Here is an 18894-nt window from a genome sequence, read left to right on the forward strand (position 1 = left end):
ATAATAATAATAATAATAATAATAATAATAATAATATATATATATATATATATATATATATATATATATATATATATATATATTATATATATATATATATATATATATATATATATATATATATATATATATATATATATATATATATATAAACTTAATAAAACTGCAGTGGTTCCAATCGTGTTTTACTTGTAACATTTGGAGCTTTTTACCCTAACTGTTCATTCTTTTCTTATTACTATTGTATAGGCCTACATGTTCAAACAGCTAGCCTAGGCGGTTCTGGGTTCAGTGAGTCTTTCAGTTGATTCATTGATTCGTAAATGAATCGTATAGACTGGATTTGTATACTGTAGGCCTACTGTAAATATATTAATTGGGAAAATCTCAGACTCAAACGATTTGTTAACGCATTGGGCATCTCTAGTACAGCTCAGTTGGAACTCCTTTTTGTAAAATAATATCAACCCAAGCAATGTTTTTTTTTTTTTTTTTAATTTTCAAATGATCCTGCAGGATTCCGACAGTCCTTCTATTGTGGTAGGCTAATGGTGTGTTGTTATGCATTCTGCAGATGGCATGCAAAGGTAGGTAGTTTATTTTTGTAAGTTGCTGTCCTCCTTCAATGTGACAGTATCTAAGCAGGGTGCATGTCTTCTGATGACTCTCCAAAACAAACTTGTTTCTTTGTTGATGCTTTGTTAGACTTCATGTTTAAAGCTGGATAAGGGGTTTACTGTAACTAGCCAGCCCAAAATTGTAGTAATAGGTTTAGGAATATAAATAAAGAGTAAAAACAGATCTTTATTTAACTTGAGAAAAATCTCTCTTAGGTAGGTCTCTCCTTGGTGCATTATTTTAAAATGACCATAACTTAATTTCTAGTACATTTTCTTTTTCAGGAAGAGTATTGTGATTACTGTGTCTAACATGACTGATTTTGAACAATTCATTTGAATGTCTTCCCTGCTCGCCATAATAAATATATTTAAATCTTAATATATTGGTTGAAAATCACCAATTAGTAGATGTTCCATTGACTGATGGCTTTAGCTGTGAATTGGAGGTCAAAGATGTCTTCTCTACCCCCTGGGTTTACATCTTTTGATGTCTATGGGCCACAGTGTTGGCAATGAAGAGCTACCAAGCTTATGTGTTATCTGTTGGGAAGAGGGGAGGGAGGATGTTTACAGAGCATTATCACCAGCTGATATGAATCAGACCCTTCATAGTACTAACACCTCGAGCTACATCTTGTTTGTCGGACAAGATAGCAAATCTTGTTTGTAGGACTTTCTGAACTTCTGAGTATAAAAATAGGCTAATGAACGCAACATGCAATGAAAACAGCAGGTGCAAATTTCAAACACTGAAAGCTTTATGAAGAAAAATTACTTTGAAAGATGTTTTTATTGTAAGAAAATGGCATATAAATTTCTGTACCTTAAAAAAGCCACAACTGATTAAGAAGAACATTTTGAGGTTTCTGACCTAGTCGTGCAGCATCAAAACAAGCAGGGTGAATTCTGGATGCCATTGTGTTAAGGCACTTTCAACAATGCCAAAAGATATATGGTAAGCAAAAAAAAAAATCCATCTTGAAAAGTAAAGATAACAGAGAACTAAAATAGCTGGTCTGGACTGGTTTTACTCTGACAATAAATCTCTACAAATATCACAAAAATATTACCACTGTATATATATATACATAAATATATACTCCTGGTCCTACAATAAATAAGATTACATAATTGGTTTTCCAACACAGCACTTTGTGTTCAAGCTACAGGCAGTCTTCTCGTCATTGTTTAAATGAGTCAAGTAGAGTTATGAATATTATTGGTGAAAAAGTCTGGAGAAAATATTCTGAATGTATGTCTGGTATCAATAATAGAGCTCATTATGTAACTTCATAAACACATTACCCACATTTTATCTGGGATCCTGTGACTTTGCCCTTCCACTGGGGAAGTACAGTGTGTATTTTAGGAAAAAAAGCCTGCCCTCTAGTGGTGCATTATTTGAGCAGATTTCCATTGTCTTAAAAAAATGTTTCCAATTATAAAAAGAAAATATATTCATAAGCCTTAAAATAATATTTTAAATAAGAGTTTAAAAGGGTAGTCCACCCACAATTGTTAATATTGTTGTAATTTGCTCACCCTCATGTCGTTCCAAACCTGTAGGTCTTTATTTTTTTTCTGTGGAACACAAAAGAAGATATTTTGAAGAATGTTGGTAACAGAGCAGTTTCGTTTCCCATTGACTTAATATAATATTTTTTTTTCTAAAATGTTTGGAACAACATGATTCCAAAATAATTGTTATTTTTTGGCTGAAATATTCCTTTAAGAGGAATATGCATAAAAATACTAAATTGAAATTAATTTAATCATATGTACCATACCTTTTAACTTTTTAAGTATTTGACACTGGTGTGTTTCTGTACCAAATATATTAACTATATTCATACAAAACTGTCATACTATCAGAAGTAACCACAAACTAAATTCCGTCCTAAAATGCATCTTAGAAACATTATCAAAACTCACTCCAGATTATAGTACGGTCCCTACTTATGATTCTCATTTTAGGACCCAGACTTAAAACCTGAAACCACTGCTCGTGCAATCAGTCAAACATAAAACAGCAAAAAAATTAAAACAATAAAATAAAGGGGTCATTTATAAGACATCTGCTCCAGCATGAGGTGGTCTGAGTCCATATCTAAAGCCATGTTGGAAATATGGACTCCAGTCCTTCTGATTAGGACAGTTCACGGTAGCTGTGGGGTGCAGCGGGAAGCTGAGACGCCCCAATGGCATCGCAGGACAGAAGTATGTGCGAAGGCAACTTGGTGTCACAGAGCTGGGCTAGACGTCTTCCATTCTTCTCTTCGCTGACAAACCACACGAGACACTCCAGGGCAGGGCACGTTACAAGTTTCATTTTTAGAAATCAGTGTCCCAGCCGGAATTGTCATCTGGAGGAGGTTCCTCATTGTCCTCTGGAAAGCTATCAAAGTTACTGGTGTCAGTCGAGCTTGCAACCTAATAGGTGCATGAATGGAGGAAATAGGATGTTAGACGGAACAGTAAATGTTGTAAACAACTGTAAAAATCACAATTTGAGCCTGCACATTTATTCATTATTCATTGTCTCAAATACCAACAAATATAAATTAGTATTTAATTCATATATATTTAATTATAATAAACTTTCATTTTATAGACCTGCTGCACAATTAATCAAAATAAAAGTGAAATTACCATATCAAAAGGTTGAGATTTAATCTTGAAAAAGAAGAAACTATGGAGTTGAAACTCTAGTTTATCCTAACTAACAATGTATTTATGTTGAATATACTTGAATATGTTTCAAATGCAAATCTCTTAGTTTCTCCTCCTTTAACATATTCAAATTCACATTAATGAATTAAATTGGAGCATGTTTAAAACTGAGATGTTTTTATACTTACATCAGGAATAATTGGAGGGGTGAGAGTTCCTTTGCGTAGTCCTTCCCAGTTAAAGCCTTCAAACCATCTATGATGGAAAAAGATAATTAAAGCATGTCTCATAGAAACAGAATTTAAATGGTGGGTAGGGTGGTATTTTCAGTTGAAATTTCAGTCTTTAGAATGAATAGATTTAAACAATTGTACTTAGAACAGGGTTGTTACCATAATGAAAAACAAATCTTAACCACAGTGTAATAAGACAAGTTTTTTTAGGAATTCCTTGACCTCACTTCACACACATATACATATATATATATATATATATATATATATATATATATATATATATATATATATATATATATATATATATATATATATATATATACTCATACATTTCAGCACTTTTCCAGATTTAAAAACCACAGTTTTTCCAAAAATCCCCAAAGAACAATGATATTACAGTACTCACTTGTGCTTTTGAATATCTTTGACTCCATTTTTCAAGTTTCCTAGCCTCTCAGATGGATTGTCCCTGAGGGAAACAGTATATTTCATAACAGATTTAATTTATGGAGCTAAAGTTGTTTTTTTCAAATATGCCTTCGATAAATCTAGATCCAGCAAGTTTTTTTTTTTTCATTAACCTTAATGTTTAAATGTGTGCTACAGGTTAAAGCAAAATAAAATTTCAGTTAATTTAAAACTTGGCTGAAATGTATATTTATGTGTCAATATTAAACAATAAATCTGCACAGATTGAATTTAAAGGCTATTAAAATGTACCCACCTGCATAGTTTTTTAATTAGATTGCCTGCATTTTTGGTGATCTTCTTTGGAAATTCTATCATGTCGATTCCTCTTAAAATTATATTATATGTCTTCATTGGATCTGGTCCTGAGAATGGTGGGCTGAACAAGAAATAAACATTTGATTTTATAAAACTAGGAGGAATAATCTTAACACACAATGAAAACATTTGAGCTTTTCTTGTCAAACCCAATGACAGGAAACACGTTTTACCTTCCAGTCAAGAGTTCATACATAAGAATTCCCAATGACCAATAGTCTGCTGAAATGTCATGTCCTTTATTCAGTATGATCTCTGGGGCTACATACTCCGGCGTTCCACAGAAAGTCCACGTTTTCTTTCCAAATCCAATCTTTTTGGCAAAGCCAAAGTCTACCTACAAGAGACAAACAGCATCTTCATACCAAAACTGCTCCTTTGTTGTTTCTTTAGCATTAAACATACTATTGTATTCCAAAGTTGACAATAAACAAGGTGAAAATGGGCCAAATATATTGATGACTCATGTCGAACTAAGGGGTATATGCAAGCTGTAGTCCAATCAGATGCACATTAGATGGGAAGTCGTGCCCTTTGATACCAACTAACAACAAATTTTACCAGCCTCAGAATGTGTCATCTCATATTAGAGAGTGCTTGAGATGTATACTCACAAGCTTGGCATACCCTCTGTGGTCCAGAATGAGATTTTCTGGCTTTAAATCACGGTAAATTATTCCCTTGGAATGCAGGTATGCAAAGGCTTCAACCACACAGGCTGTATAAAACCGTGTAGTTGAGTCTTCAAATGATCCTCTGTGAATAAAAAAGAAAAAGAAAACCACTAGTATTTTGAAGAGTTTCCATCATTTAGAGTGATTAACATCAGCCATCATCACTGGAACAATTTGGCTACCTGTCTCTAAGTATGGTCCAAAGCTCTCCGCCTAGACAGGCCTCCATCAGCATATACAGATATTTACTGTCTTTGAAAGTCCTGTACAACCTAGGGGAACACAACCACACAATTTTGTCCATCAATGAATTTTTCATTTGCCTTGATAGATTTAGGATATGATCTCTAATGATACTCTTGGGAGGTTTGAGCACCTACCTTACAATGAAGTCTGAATGCGCCTCCTGCATGATCTGTTTCTCAGAGCGGATGTGCTCCTGTTGCCGCGTGTCCACGATGTGACGCTTCTTCAGAATCTTCATTGCAAACGTTTTGGTCTCTTCACTCTTGAGCTGCACCTGTGGACACCGAAGGCACACAAAAAATGAGCAATGAGAAAGTGCTAATAAGCACATTTTCAATGGAAAGTAGCTGTAAAAACAAGCACTTCTGTCAGGGTCTATTAACGTAAAGGGGTCCTCAAAATAGATCAAGTAAGCAGGAATTCTTCACATTGCGTCTCTGTGAAGGCACTTGCATGTTCATTCGATCTTGTTGCTATCTAGCAAATGGATAGCACTACAGACATATACAGTATCACAGCCCGGGTGAAAGGACACTTGTTTTTACTATGTTGCCGCAGTGCCAGAAATAGGCAAGTGGAAAGGGGAATCCTCTACCCAGATCACTGGGCTTTCCTTTACAACAGAATCTGATCTGCAATGCGGATCTCTGCTTTCCTCTCTACGTCAAAGTTTCCATCATCTTCTTTCAACATAAATGGTCATACATTCATGATTTTTGCTGGAACATCTATCTGTCTTTCTATCTATTAGGGGTGTCACGGTTCCAATTACTAACTCTACAAACTCACCAAGATGGTCATGTTAACATAATTTTTGTGAGAATTTGTCCATTCAAGCACAAGTCTTGAAAGAGAACTCAGTTTTTGTGCACTTTCTGAGATGTGGATCTTCTCTCTGCATGCGCAGGTTCTCATTTGTGTATTCTGGCTCTTTAATGTTTAAACTGGTGAGGCAATGTGTTTAGCTTAAACAGATAGCAACGTGTTGTGTTCAGGTCTCACCTCCGCATGCGCGATGTCAACAGCCGGAGATAACACCGTAAATGACTGGTCATATTCGAGCATATGGCACTTACAAAGAGTAACTGGTTTGTCCATGTTTCTTTTTTGTTGCTGTTGTTCATTACTGTTGTTATAATGTAATGGGAAGCCAGAATGCATATCCATCTATCTACCCATTAAACTAGTCTTCTTGAACTTTGAATGGCAGCAAGTCAGATGTCTGCCCTATCAGCTCTGTTGTGGAAAGTTACCCTGAATAGAGTTATAGCATTCCCAGACCTGATCTGTCCTTCAGCACAGTAGAACACACGAGAGCTGCTCATGCATCCAGCACAGTGTACATTAGATTAGTAAAATGTATTCTTATCATTGGTTGACATAAGTTTTTGTATTGAGGTATTGCATAATACCAGAAATCAATAACGCAACAACTGCAGTGGTGTCCAATCCTGCTCCTGGAGGGCCAGCATCCAGTGGAGCTTAGCTCCAACCAGCTCCAATACACTTGCCTGGAAAGTTTTTGTGAGTTTGAAGACCTTGATTAGCTGGTTCAGGTGTGTTTAATAAGGGCTGGAACTTAACTCTGCAGGACAGTGGCCCTTCAGGAACAAGTTTGGGCAAACCTTTTCTTACTTAAATGAACTTTTAGTGCTTAATTATGGAAGGGACTGATGAATTGTAAGTTTTTTATTTTATTTTTATTTATGAATTTACTTGCAAACATATCATGAAATGCATGTATATGGAAGTAGCTCATCCTACCAGCTCAACTCTTCCAAATCCTCCAACTCCCAAAGTGTCGATGATGTTGAAGTCCACCAGCTTCAGGTTGGAGAAGAAGGCATTCTCTGCCTCGTATCTGCATTTTTTGAAGTGGAAAAAAGGAAACTTCTTAGAGGTTTGGATAGAGTATGTAATAGGGAATGTTGGAGCAGGAATTGGGGCAGGAAGGCTGTTTATTCGCTCCCTCTCTTTTCTCTCCTTTACCGGGATAGGAAGTAGCTCACGCATTCTGACCTCCTTGTGGCTTGACCAAACCAAATACTGTGAAACAGTTAAATGTACAATTCTCAAAACGGCTAGCAATATTGCAAAGAAGATCTTGCAATATATGGCTAGCAATATGCAGTACAGCCCTCGCCTCAAGAGTACGTATGGCAAAATAATAACAACAGTCTTTGTTCAAATGTGGAGTTAAGGCGCCATTTCCAGGTTACATTTTGGGATTCGGGGTGAAGCGCAGATCGAAGAACAGAGTGATCCAGATTGGTGGAGTCTCTCCGCATCAATATCAGTTTGTGAAAGCCCTTCTGGACACAAAGTTTGGATGCAAAAATACCCAAAGTTTCCACAGTCATCAGCAGAGACAGTACTATAAGTCGAACTAAAGTCCTCGTTGAAAATCTCACAAAGCAAGAGGTTCTTTCCTTGCAGCAGCAGGAGCGTATTCTGAGGGACAGTACGCTTGACTAGTGAGACTAGTGCTATCCTTTTGACTAAGTCTCAGTCCCTGTGCTTAAACTGAGCTTGACTGTGCTCCCTGTGTGAGAGTCTCTACTAATACTGCCTTGCCTGATCCAGGTTTATTTTTAGCATGTGAACTTGGCTTAAGGTTCTCCTAGTCAGAAAAGGTTTCCCTACTCTACCCTCACACCACCATCTCTCTTTAAAGTTCAAATTGAACTTGAGAAGGACATTGGTGCTGTATTATTATGAGCCGTTTTCATTTCAGTTCCCATTTGCATGCTTTAGAGTGTAGAGGATGAACCTTTCAATTAACACTTACGATAACAAAATCAGCTCATCCTGGAAATAAGTCTTATATTTAGGACTTCTGACAGGAAGAACCTGGAAGACTGGAAGAAATGTATCTTCAGCTAGATAGGATACTGTACTTCATTACTATACTTAAAGTATTGCTTTCATGATTTTATACATTGCTCGAATACTTTTGAAGCTGCAAGGGGAAAAACATTTTTTTTTTACCCTATAAAATTTAAAAAACCAGCTACATATTTTACAGTGTATGCATATTGTTTCGAGGCTATAACAATTCATGCTTGGGTTGACCTAAAGAAATATGTTTATCAGTCAAATGTTAAACAATAATAAAACCTGGCACTGGATAATTGAATGTATAGGTCCTTCTCAAAAAATTAATATACTGTGATAAAAGTTCATTATTTTCCATAATTTAATGATAAAAATTAAACTTTCATATATTTTAGATTCATTGCACACCAACTGAAATATTTCAGGTCTTTTATTGTTTTAATACTAATGATTTTGGCATACAGCTCATGAAAACCTAAAATTCCTATCTCAAAAAATTAGCATATTTCATCCGACCAATAAAAGAAAAGTTTTTAATACAAAAAAAGTCAACCTTAAAATAATTATGTTCAGTTATGCACTCAATACTTGCTCGGGAATCCTTTTGCAGAAATGACTGCTTCAATGCAGCGTGGCATGGAGGCAATCAGCCTGTGGCACTGCTGAGGTGTTATGGAGGCCCAGGATGCTTCGATAGCGGCCTTAAGCTCATCCAGAGTGTTGGGTCTTGCGTCTCTCAACTTTCTCTTCACAATATCCCACAGATTCTCTATGGGGTTCAGGTCAGGAGAGTTGGCAGGCCAATTGAGCACAGTAATACCATGGTCAGTAAACCATTTACCAGTGGTTTTGGTACTGTGAGCAGGTGCCAGGTCGTACTGAAAAACGAAATCTTCATCTCCATAAAGCTTTTCAGCAGATGGAAGCATGAAATGCTCCAAAATCTCCTGATAGCTAGCTGCATTGACCCTGTCCTTGATAAAACACAGTGGGCCAACACCAGCAGCTGACATGGCACCCCAGACCATCACTGACTGTGGGTACTTGACACTGGACTTCAGGCATTTTGGCATTTCCTTCTCCCCAGTCTTCCTCCAGACTCTGGCCCCTTGATTTCCGAATGACATGCAAAATTTGCTTTCATCCGAAAAAAGTACTTTGGACCACTGAGCAACAGTCCAGTGCTGCTTCTCTGTAGCCCAAAGTGGCTTGACCTGGGGAATGCGGCACCTGTAGCCCATTTCCTGCACACGCCTGTGCACGGTGGCTCTGGATGTTTCTACTCCAGACTCAGTCCACTGCTTCCGCAGGTCCCCCAAGGTCTGGAATCGGTCCTTCTCCACAATCTTCCTGAGGGTCCGGTCACCTCTTCTCGTTGTGCAGCATTTTTTGCCACACTTTTTCCTTCCCACAGACTTCCCACTGAGGTGCCTTGATACAGCACTCTGGGAACAGCATATTCGTTCAGAAATTTCTTTCTGTGTCTTACCCTCTCGCTTGAGGGTGTCAATGATGGCCTTCTGGATGGAAGTCTTACCCATGATTGCGGTTTTGAGTAATGAACCAGACTGGGAGTTTTTAAAAGCCTCAGGAATCTTTTACAGGTGTTTACAGTTAATTAGTTGATTCAGATGATTAGGTTAATAGCTCGTTAAGAGAACCTTTTCATGATATGCTAATTTTTTGAGATAGGAATTTTGGGTTTTCATGAGCTGTATGCCAAAATCATCAGTATTAAAACAATAAAAGACCTGAAATATTTCAGTTGGTGTAAAATGAATCTAAAATATATGAAAGTTTAATTTTTATCATATTTATCAATGTTTAAAAAGGTATTTTTTTTTATTTAGCTAGATACTATGGACTTGGGTTAAACATGGTACATACATGGCACAGGGATAGTTCACCCCCCAAATTGTTTTTTTTTTTTTCAAAGAGTTAAAGGATTGGGATCCCATGTGTTTTGGATTGGTTCTTTGATTGCATTGATTTTCACTTCTTCAATTTATAACATATTTCTTCCACAAATCTGAGTATATCTATTTGCCATTCACAAATCTAAATGGTAAAATGACCAAAAGTCTCAAGGTCAAAGTATCAGTACAAGCACAGAATCCCTCATGTAACTTTAGAAGCTGGAAAACCCTGCAAGACCACCACTGCTATTTGATACGGCAAGGACACAGTATCTGCAGTAAGTTTCCACATTTAACTAAGACTCCAGGCAGGTGGACAGCTGCCCTCTCCAACCTCTCCAGGCAATGAGAGAACTCCGACCAATGCAGTTGTCCGCATAAGAAGAACACGCCACATAGTGACATGGCTGTGTCTTCCAAGGTCAACAGCAGTGGTGTCAAAAGTATTGACATTCATTACTCAAGTAGAAGTATAGATACTAGGGTTTAAAAAGACTTTTGTAGAAGTTGAAGTTTCAACTCAAGCTTTTTACTCAAGTAAAAGTGTAAAAGTACTGGTTTAAAAAACTACTTAAAGTATAAAAGTAAAAGTAATGTAAGAAAAAAAATGCCATTTAGAACAAAAGCTTAGGCCACGCCACAGGGGCCTATTGTGCACTACCCTACCTCCTAAAAAAAAAACATTTTTCTAAAGGCCATAGGCCATAATGACTATCATTTTATATTAAAATGTTCATGTTGAAAAATTTGGGATGCACTTGGCTACCTTTTTCAGCCGCATATGCCCAATGAAAATGAACGCACTTTTGTACAATGCAAATACATTAAAGAACTAGAGATATGATGATTAATTGCCTTTAAGTATTGTAATGGTGCAAAAAGTCAAACTACAGAGGCATGTCATCAATAACCTTTAATGGAATGTAAATGTACATCCAAGCTTAGCTGCAGGTATCTGTGAGGGCAATGGACAAGAACACTGGTGCAGGCTTAGTAACAATTACTCCTGGGTGGTTGTCTATATACAATAAACATTATTTTGCTGTCAAAATGAAAGATTAATCCAAGTGATTAATCAAAAACTAAAACTAAAAAATAACTCATAATCCTAAAACCTTCTTGATTGATAGCTTCTTGTATTCGTTACATATGTCTGCTATGTCCATTGTGTGTGTGTGTGTATCACAACATTGTCAATCGTCGTCAATCGCAAACAATAATTTATTAAAACGTCTTGCTACCGATCTACCTACGGAAGCTTAATTTGTGGAGGACTAAGAGAAAGCACCCATTTGGTTAATGAGCCAGTGAGAAATAATAACTTTTAAGTAGGGTCCAGTGCCTTTTCGATACTTTTAAAACAGTACCGGTGCCTAAATGGTGCCTGAACCAATACTTAAAAAAAAAAAGAACCACAAAATAAACTATGGATTAACATTAAAAAACATAACAAATATTTTAAATAAATCCATAGGATTTGATTGGTTGGTCTCATTTCCTAATCTAAGGCTAATAAATGTATTTCACAATCTGGGTCATTATTTAATACAAAACCACACATAATGTTTCTACTGTGTCTTTGTCACTCACTCTGATATTTAGTTAAGATGAGATGAGTCTGTCACTGTCTTCTTCTGTCTCTACAGTTCTGTGAATTACTGCATGCTCATTCTTTATAAATTAGCAACAATGTCGTTTTTTAAAGTACAGTACTGTGCAAAAGTCTTCGGCACATTAGTATTTTCACCCCCAAAAGGGTTTTAAGCCAGTTATTTATATCTTTTGCTGTAGTGTGTCAGTAGGAAATATCAGTTTGCCATTAATTAAAAAAAATATCTAGTGCGATTTTGAATGCACAAGCAGTCTGACAACGGCTAAATGTTTGGAAATGTAAACTGATATTTTTTACTGAAACACTACAGCAAAATATATAAATAACTGGACGAACAACATTCTTTTAAGTGAAAATACTAACGTGCCTAAAACTTTTGTCTTGGGCACTAGTTTATGTATAAAGTATGTATGATTAAATTAAGCATATTTAAATTGTGATTAAGTGTAATTAAAGTATGTTCGTTCATATGTGTTAAGGGCTAGATTTTCGAAGCGAAAACTTTACAGATGAGAATACGACTGCTCCCTCGTGACCTTTTGTAAACTGTATTTATGACAAAGAACTGCACAGGTACAGATATTCTAACAATCTATCGATAAACACACACCTTGTGTTTAAGTGGCAATGTGCTTCTCCGCCGCGGTCTGCTGATTGAAGAGCGCGCTGAAAGACGGGAGTAGACCGGTCTGACGACGGTTTCATATGAAATTTAATGGGACTGACTCTGAGGCGATCGTGAATTTGTGTACAGTTTATGGAGCTAAATGCTACAGCCCCGCTAAAAAAAAGCGTAGCGACGTCCATGTTTCTTGTGTACGTTTCGGAGAACCAGGACAAACATTTCAATCGATCGCTCAGGCGTTTAAAAGGCACCAAAATCTGCGTCCTTATTCTGTTCGGTGCACCGGTTCCATACCCAACCATACTTTTAAGAAATATATTTTTTGATAAACGAACCCAACACTGACTATGTCCTTGCTGGAGTGTGATGTGATTTGTGTCATGTGCAGGTGCGATGGATCGCGTACAAACCAATAGGGTGTCGGAATGGTATATGTTTATACTTCTCATCCAACCAAAATCAAATTCACTTCATCCGGATGGCACGATTTATCTGGTTAGTTTTTTTCTTTCTTTTTTCTTTTTTGTGAATCATGACAAGCCTGAATGAAAACCAAGGGGCAAGGAACTCGACCGGAAGTTGAAGTCGGGTGGGGGCTGCCATCTTTTAGCAGAACTTCACTTGCGTTAGCATTCCCATTGACTCCCATTCATTTTGGCGTCACTTTGACAGCAAATAACTTTACATCTGAGGCGTTTAAAGACTCCGTTTGTCCATTATTTATTTCCAAAGATACACGGCAATGTATAAAGGGCTCCATTACCTTCTATGTTACATTATGGCCCCGTATAAACAGTTTTTGTAAAAAATAGGCTAACGATTGCGTCATAACCACTCGGCTCTCTGTCGCATTACCATACAGACAGGAGGAGAAGCTCGCAGGCAATTAACTTAATATGGCGTACTGGCGTTACATTTTAAAATACTATACAAAATAATTAATCAGAATACTTACTCCTGCTCACTCATGACAAAGAACTCAAGCTCAAGCTCGCCGTCTCTGCAAGATTAACGATGGCAGTTTGCACGCACAGCTACTAGAAGATTTACATCTGTCAGACAGGTTGCTGACGTCGTCAAGCTTCGTTTGAGTCTGCGCGTCAGAAACGGAAGTGCTAAAAAACGCTAAAAATGGGCTTCACTTGTCTCAATTGAGTTCCAATGGGGTCGCTGTGTCCATTTCTTTTACTTTCTATGATGAAAACAAGCCGAAATGAAATAGCAGTAACGAAGCTATTTTTAAAATGTAAGGAGTAGAAAGTACAGATACTTGCGTGAAAATGTAAGGAGTAGAAGTAAAAAGTCGTCTGAAAAATAATTAATCAAGTAAAGTATAAATACCCCAAATTTCTACTTGAGTAATGTAACAAAGTATTTGTACTTCGTTACTTGACACCTCTGGTCGACAGTCATTTGGACAGAAGAGAGTATTCCAGTACATTGGCCACTCTATTAGAGCTTAGATCGGGCCCAACAAATCAAGCCCGACCCTACCCGAGGCCGAGCACGTTGTGTCCGAGCCCGGCCCGGCCCGGCCCGACACGTTCACTGTAATTATTAGCCTGAGCTCGATTTAAACCCGACCATTTTTAATATATGGGCCGTTATAACCAGGGGCAGCGCCAGATTTTATTTTTTTTTACCGCAGGGGCTGCTGTGCACCTGCGGTAAAAAATGTATGTAATCATTATGGCAAATAAATTATTCATTCAAATTAGTTCCGGAATTTTATTAACTTTTTACATACACAATCTGATCTGATTCTATGAATCAGCCATTTTTGCACAGGTGTCTCAGAGCTAATGTGTTCTCCATTGTTATGGTTACAAGTGTATCCCCTCAAGAGCTCCATAAGTGGGCAGAGGCGAGTGGGCTGGGTTTCACATAAGCTGTTGACAGGTGATATGTTAGGTGTGAGCTCTGAGAAAAGCGACTGATGACTGACATTACATGGTCGACTAGAGCGATTTACAGTGTGTTATGAAAACTCATATGTACTTCATGGGACGGTAAACAAGTCCGAGATACTGGCTTGAGATGCTATGATAAGACAATCTGAAAAAGCCAGAACCAGTTTACAGTACAAAAAACTTTGATGTAGGCTCCATTCCAAACCTAGTGAGCAGTCTTGCTGCCTTCTGCTTAGACAAACTGAAATCGATTGACTGAGTTGGTATGCACTACATTGGCAATCTTGAATGTCAAGCAACTGATTCAATTTTAACTGAAACAATACATAAATAAATAAATAAATAAAGTAAAATTTACATCTATTTGAATTCATTGGAATATTTAGCATTTATTAATATTTGTATTGTTTTAATTATTTAATAATGTATTAAATAATTTCAGTGATTCTTTTCAGTACTAAACATATTTATTGATCATGTCTCTTTAGAAGACTTGTATTAAACTGCTCAGTTCATATGGATTCATTATATACATTTTGAAGCTTGAAATGGTTGATTGCATACATAGACTGTCAATCTGTATGTCAAGACTGTCAAAAAAACAACAACAACACTTTCATTAAAAATTATTTTAATAAAAAAAGTGGTATGCACAAAATGTAATCCAAAAATGAATTAATGCTCTGAAAAGTCAAAACTTGTGTGTCATGTAACTGATATTAATTGTTTGTAGATCTTGCTAAGCTAATGATAATAATAATAACAAAATAGAATAAAATATTAATTAATTGATTACTTACACAAACGTAGCACTCATAGAAATATCAGGTAAAAAATTTAATTGTATTAATTAATTTAATATATTGTTTATTTATTATTAAATGCTATATTATTTGTTATTTTAATAACATAATTGTTTAAACTTGCCATTAATATATTTCATATATACTGAGTACTATTTTAGATGATATTTATCAACTCAGAGTGCTCAAAATCATCATCTTAACAGCTCGGCCCAACCTTTCTTTGTGAGGAGTCTTGCACTGTAGAATTGTTTCTCTGGAGGATGTAGGGGATACTGTCTTAGAATTAGCCAAAAAAATGCAGCACAATTATAAACAATCTGTTTTGAGGCAAGACCTATAGTAAGTTTGAAAACAACATTGGACAAAAATGACTTCCATTGTATGGTCAAAACACATAGCCTTTGTGACATATTTTGTGATTTGCAGAATTAAAACTATTTTACAGGTTTAGAACAATATTTTTATAATGCTGCCTACCTAGCATGAAGCTCAGAGTTTTCGGGAGGAATGTTCTATACCTTGACTGGCCTCCAGTCTCTAGCAAAAAGCTGAAGAGCAGTCACATTCCTCTTTGCAGAAGTGGCAGCCTTTCAACATATCCACTACTGCTGTTACAGCTGTGAAAATAAGCCCTAAGTCCAAACTCTAGTCAGACCTCGGGTAGTTTCCTCAGGGGTCAGTGGTTAGCTAAGAACGGCTGGGTGCTGGGCTTTGACCTCATACCCAACAAAGAAAAGAAGGATGAGAACAGCGTGCTGCAGGAATCCTGCCCAGGTGTTCTCCACAATGCATCATTTGACTGCATTACATCCACTTGACGACCTCTTTAAGTCTAGGTTAGCTTTTGTTGACTTGGTTCTTGTCACATTATGTTTTACTCATTTAAGTTTGCACGTGTCTTAGATGACCTATTTGACCACACAGTGACTTTAAACAATATAAAAATATCAATTCAAAGGCCTTGTAAAATGTCCAGCATAGACCTTTCTAGAGCAACCACGAAATATAATTTAATGGTTGTCAAGTAGCATGACAGAGGTGAGCTAAATCCAGTGCATGCATGTGACCGTTCCACATATCTGTGGAACCTGACACGCTGTAAACCCGTCAATATAAACAACACTTGTTTTTTTTTTTTACATACTATACTTTTTAGGCTTTTATACTAAAATTTAAACTGACACAAATGTATAAAGACAGATGTATTTGTATTCAATATTGCTTTTATTATTTGTAAAGTGTATTTATTTTATTTATTGACTTGAATTTCTGTTTAATCTACTTATGAACATTTGTAATGTGCAAGTTTTTTAAAACGCCACCATTATTGGTTCCATGTAAACAGCCAATACAGGAATCTTTGAAAACAATGACATCATGCATGTGCATAATACATTTTATATATGTAGACATGTGCACTAAGTGTCGATTTTAAAGGCAAGCTCGAACCAACATACACAACAATGGCGAAGTATATGGTACTTTTGTTGCTGATCAAGAGTTTGCCAACACTTCTTGAGCAAAGTGTGGATTTAGTTCACCAATAGTACAGCCACCAGCAGAGATGCATCATATACAACATATAACTGTCACTTCCCTACAGGTACTGTTTACTAACAAATTGACAGCACTAACTACTGTCCTGGTAAACATAATACAGCATTTTTGGCCATTTTCGCAGATATGTTTAAACGCGAATCATTTTGAAAACATTGTATTGAATATGTGAAACTTTTTAAAAACGCAAGTGAAAAATGTTTCTGTTTTTGACTACATCGTTGTCATGTAGATGCAGACTAAAAAGCCAAAGTTGAGAATCAAGGACCTTGGTTATCAGCTTCGCACCCTGATATAACAACCATTAGCAGTTGGGTCATGTATCATTGGTATAATGGCCTTACATGGGGTTTGATTCTTCGTGTATTTTTAGATCTATGTGCGAGGTCTCAGTCACATGAATCCTAACAGCGGTACTGACTTCTCACCAATCTAAGCCTTGTTCCTTCAACTCCCTCTTCTGAGGCCACAGATAACAAATGTCATTATGATGGACTAATGGCCTTTCTCCAAACTACAGCGTGACAGTGATAACACATGAGCACTTCAACCGACTGACTGCTTGTATAATTATTACACAATTTAATTACAGATAATAATTATATTGTAATAGCTCTCCATACTAGGCAATTAAATTCTTGGCAATTTGCTTTGGAGTCAAGCTTGGAAAGTAAAAGTCCCATTCATTTTATCTATAGTGAAATGGATGTTTGTGTGGAGGTGTGTGTGTGTGTACACACAAATGTTCTTGTCTTTTAGAGATGGTTTGTTTGGTTCAAGGGCTCAAGATTTGAAGATGTAAGGACTGAAATATTTATGATAAATGGGAAATGGGAACATCTGTTCATAAACCAAGATCCCAGATCTCGAAGTCAATGTTCTTGAAGTAAAGGTATGTTAAACTATATGCTCAAAAAACACCATGCCAAACACATGTATTGGCATATTGACGGATGTGGACTTATAGTCAGTGATACAGAATACAACTGAACCTCTGGAGGTTGTGAGTAACTGAGCTGAGCTGTCAAATAGGTTGTACTTGAGAGTGAAAGGACAGGTGCAAAAATAACCGACTTACATAAGTGTCTGCCAAGACTGTTTCCGTATTGTATGTCTGGAAAAATATTACTATATGATGCAAGCAAATATGGTAAATATGATATATTTATTTATGTTAAGTGCATGCAAATGTTTTTAAAAAAAAAAAATGTTGTATGGTTGTAAACAGTGGTATGAATAGTGTTGGTGAAATTGCACATGATTTGTTAAAAAAGGTCTGAAAATTTTTTGTTTCTCCTTTTTTTTCCCTTAAATATTACTAATACTCAAATCATATATATTTTTAAAGACATAATTGTCTCATGAGACCACAAGAGAGCACAGTTAGGAATTTTTAATTAACATTTTGCATTGAGTTTGTAATGTTGTGATTCATTTCATAGCTGTTTGGCTAGGTTCAAGGCTTATAACAGTTTAAAGAAGTCTTTTTAATATCTCCTCAGCATTCAGGCACAGCAGTAAACTGTTAATCCATAGGAATTAAATGATATTACTGTCTAAGAAACTGCATGACATTTTAAACAAATGTATTTAATAAAACAAATACAATTTCATAAATTGCAAACAAAACAGCATCATTGTTTTTGTGCAAAGGTTAATGCAAAAAAGCATACCTGATTAGTAATATATTAAATCATATCAACAATATGCGGAAAAATACTTATTTACTTATAGACTTATTCACTATGTCAACCCAAAAAAATCCCAACTATCAAAAGTTTTGCCTTCAACTCCATAAATTCAGCCACTCATCACTTTTTTAAGGGGCTGTTCGTGCATAATGTACTTTTGTGGTTAAAAACATGAGACACAGAGCAGTGGGATAATAAAATGCTTTCTTTAAAGGTCTACCTGTTTCACTTGACAAAATCTTAAAAAAAAAAAAATGCCCCCTCATGTGTGAGATGCAGGCAAAGCAATCAAAGACAACCATCTAGCGCATGTTTAGATGGAAAATCAGTGCAGTTGAATGCAAAAATGTGTTCTATATGAAAGACCCCCCCCCCAAAGTTGTTTTAGTGTATCCAAGATCTTCACCAATATTTTCTGGTCTTAGCAGTGGTCCAAACTGGACGAGATGAAAAACAAACAAAAAACCCCACAAACAAACAACAACAACAACAAAAAACAGGCTGAGATACCAAAAACCAGATCTAATATCTGTATAATACCTGTATCACACTTAAAATATAGCTACTTTTCTTGAATAAATCTTTTGTTAGCCTTGAATAAATCTGATGAAAACACTCCTTGGGACAATTGCTGAGGCTGGTCAATTGCCAATCACCATTCAGTATGTGTTACACAATCAGCTGTGCAATACACATTGCAGGGTCTCCTC

The 18894-nt window shown here is 36.3% G+C and overlaps 1 protein-coding gene across 2 annotated transcripts in view; it reads right to left on the minus strand.

Moving 5' to 3' along the window:
* Nucleotides 1–1391: 1391 nt before the first annotated feature.
* The window catches only part of LOC128024996 (cGMP-dependent protein kinase 1), a 153378-nt gene continuing 135875 nt past the window's right edge, over nucleotides 1392–18894 (minus strand). The window contains exons 1-10 of one of the 2 annotated variants that reach the window (XM_052610933.1): nucleotides 7222–7796; nucleotides 6997–7093; nucleotides 5367–5506; nucleotides 5169–5258; nucleotides 4927–5068; nucleotides 4486–4649; nucleotides 4251–4373; nucleotides 3933–3995; nucleotides 3479–3545; nucleotides 1392–3050 (exon numbers count right to left, since the gene is read on the minus strand). In XM_052610933.1, the coding sequence (XP_052466893.1) occupies nucleotides 2952–3050; nucleotides 3479–3545; nucleotides 3933–3995; nucleotides 4251–4373; nucleotides 4486–4649; nucleotides 4927–5068; nucleotides 5169–5258; nucleotides 5367–5470 (852 nt within the window). In that variant the 5' untranslated portion in view covers nucleotides 5471–5506; nucleotides 6997–7093; nucleotides 7222–7796 and the 3' untranslated portion in view covers nucleotides 1392–2951. Of the gene's footprint in view, nucleotides 3051–3478; nucleotides 3546–3932; nucleotides 3996–4250; nucleotides 4374–4485; nucleotides 4650–4926; nucleotides 5069–5168; nucleotides 5259–5366; nucleotides 5507–6996; nucleotides 7094–7221; nucleotides 7797–18894 lie in introns of those variants that run through there. The other variant, XM_052610931.1, reaches the window with a different exon arrangement.

Source organism: Carassius gibelio, chromosome A12 (assembly GCF_023724105.1).
Source record: "Carassius gibelio isolate Cgi1373 ecotype wild population from Czech Republic chromosome A12, carGib1.2-hapl.c, whole genome shotgun sequence".
NCBI lineage: Eukaryota > Metazoa > Chordata > Actinopteri > Cypriniformes > Cyprinidae > Carassius > Carassius gibelio.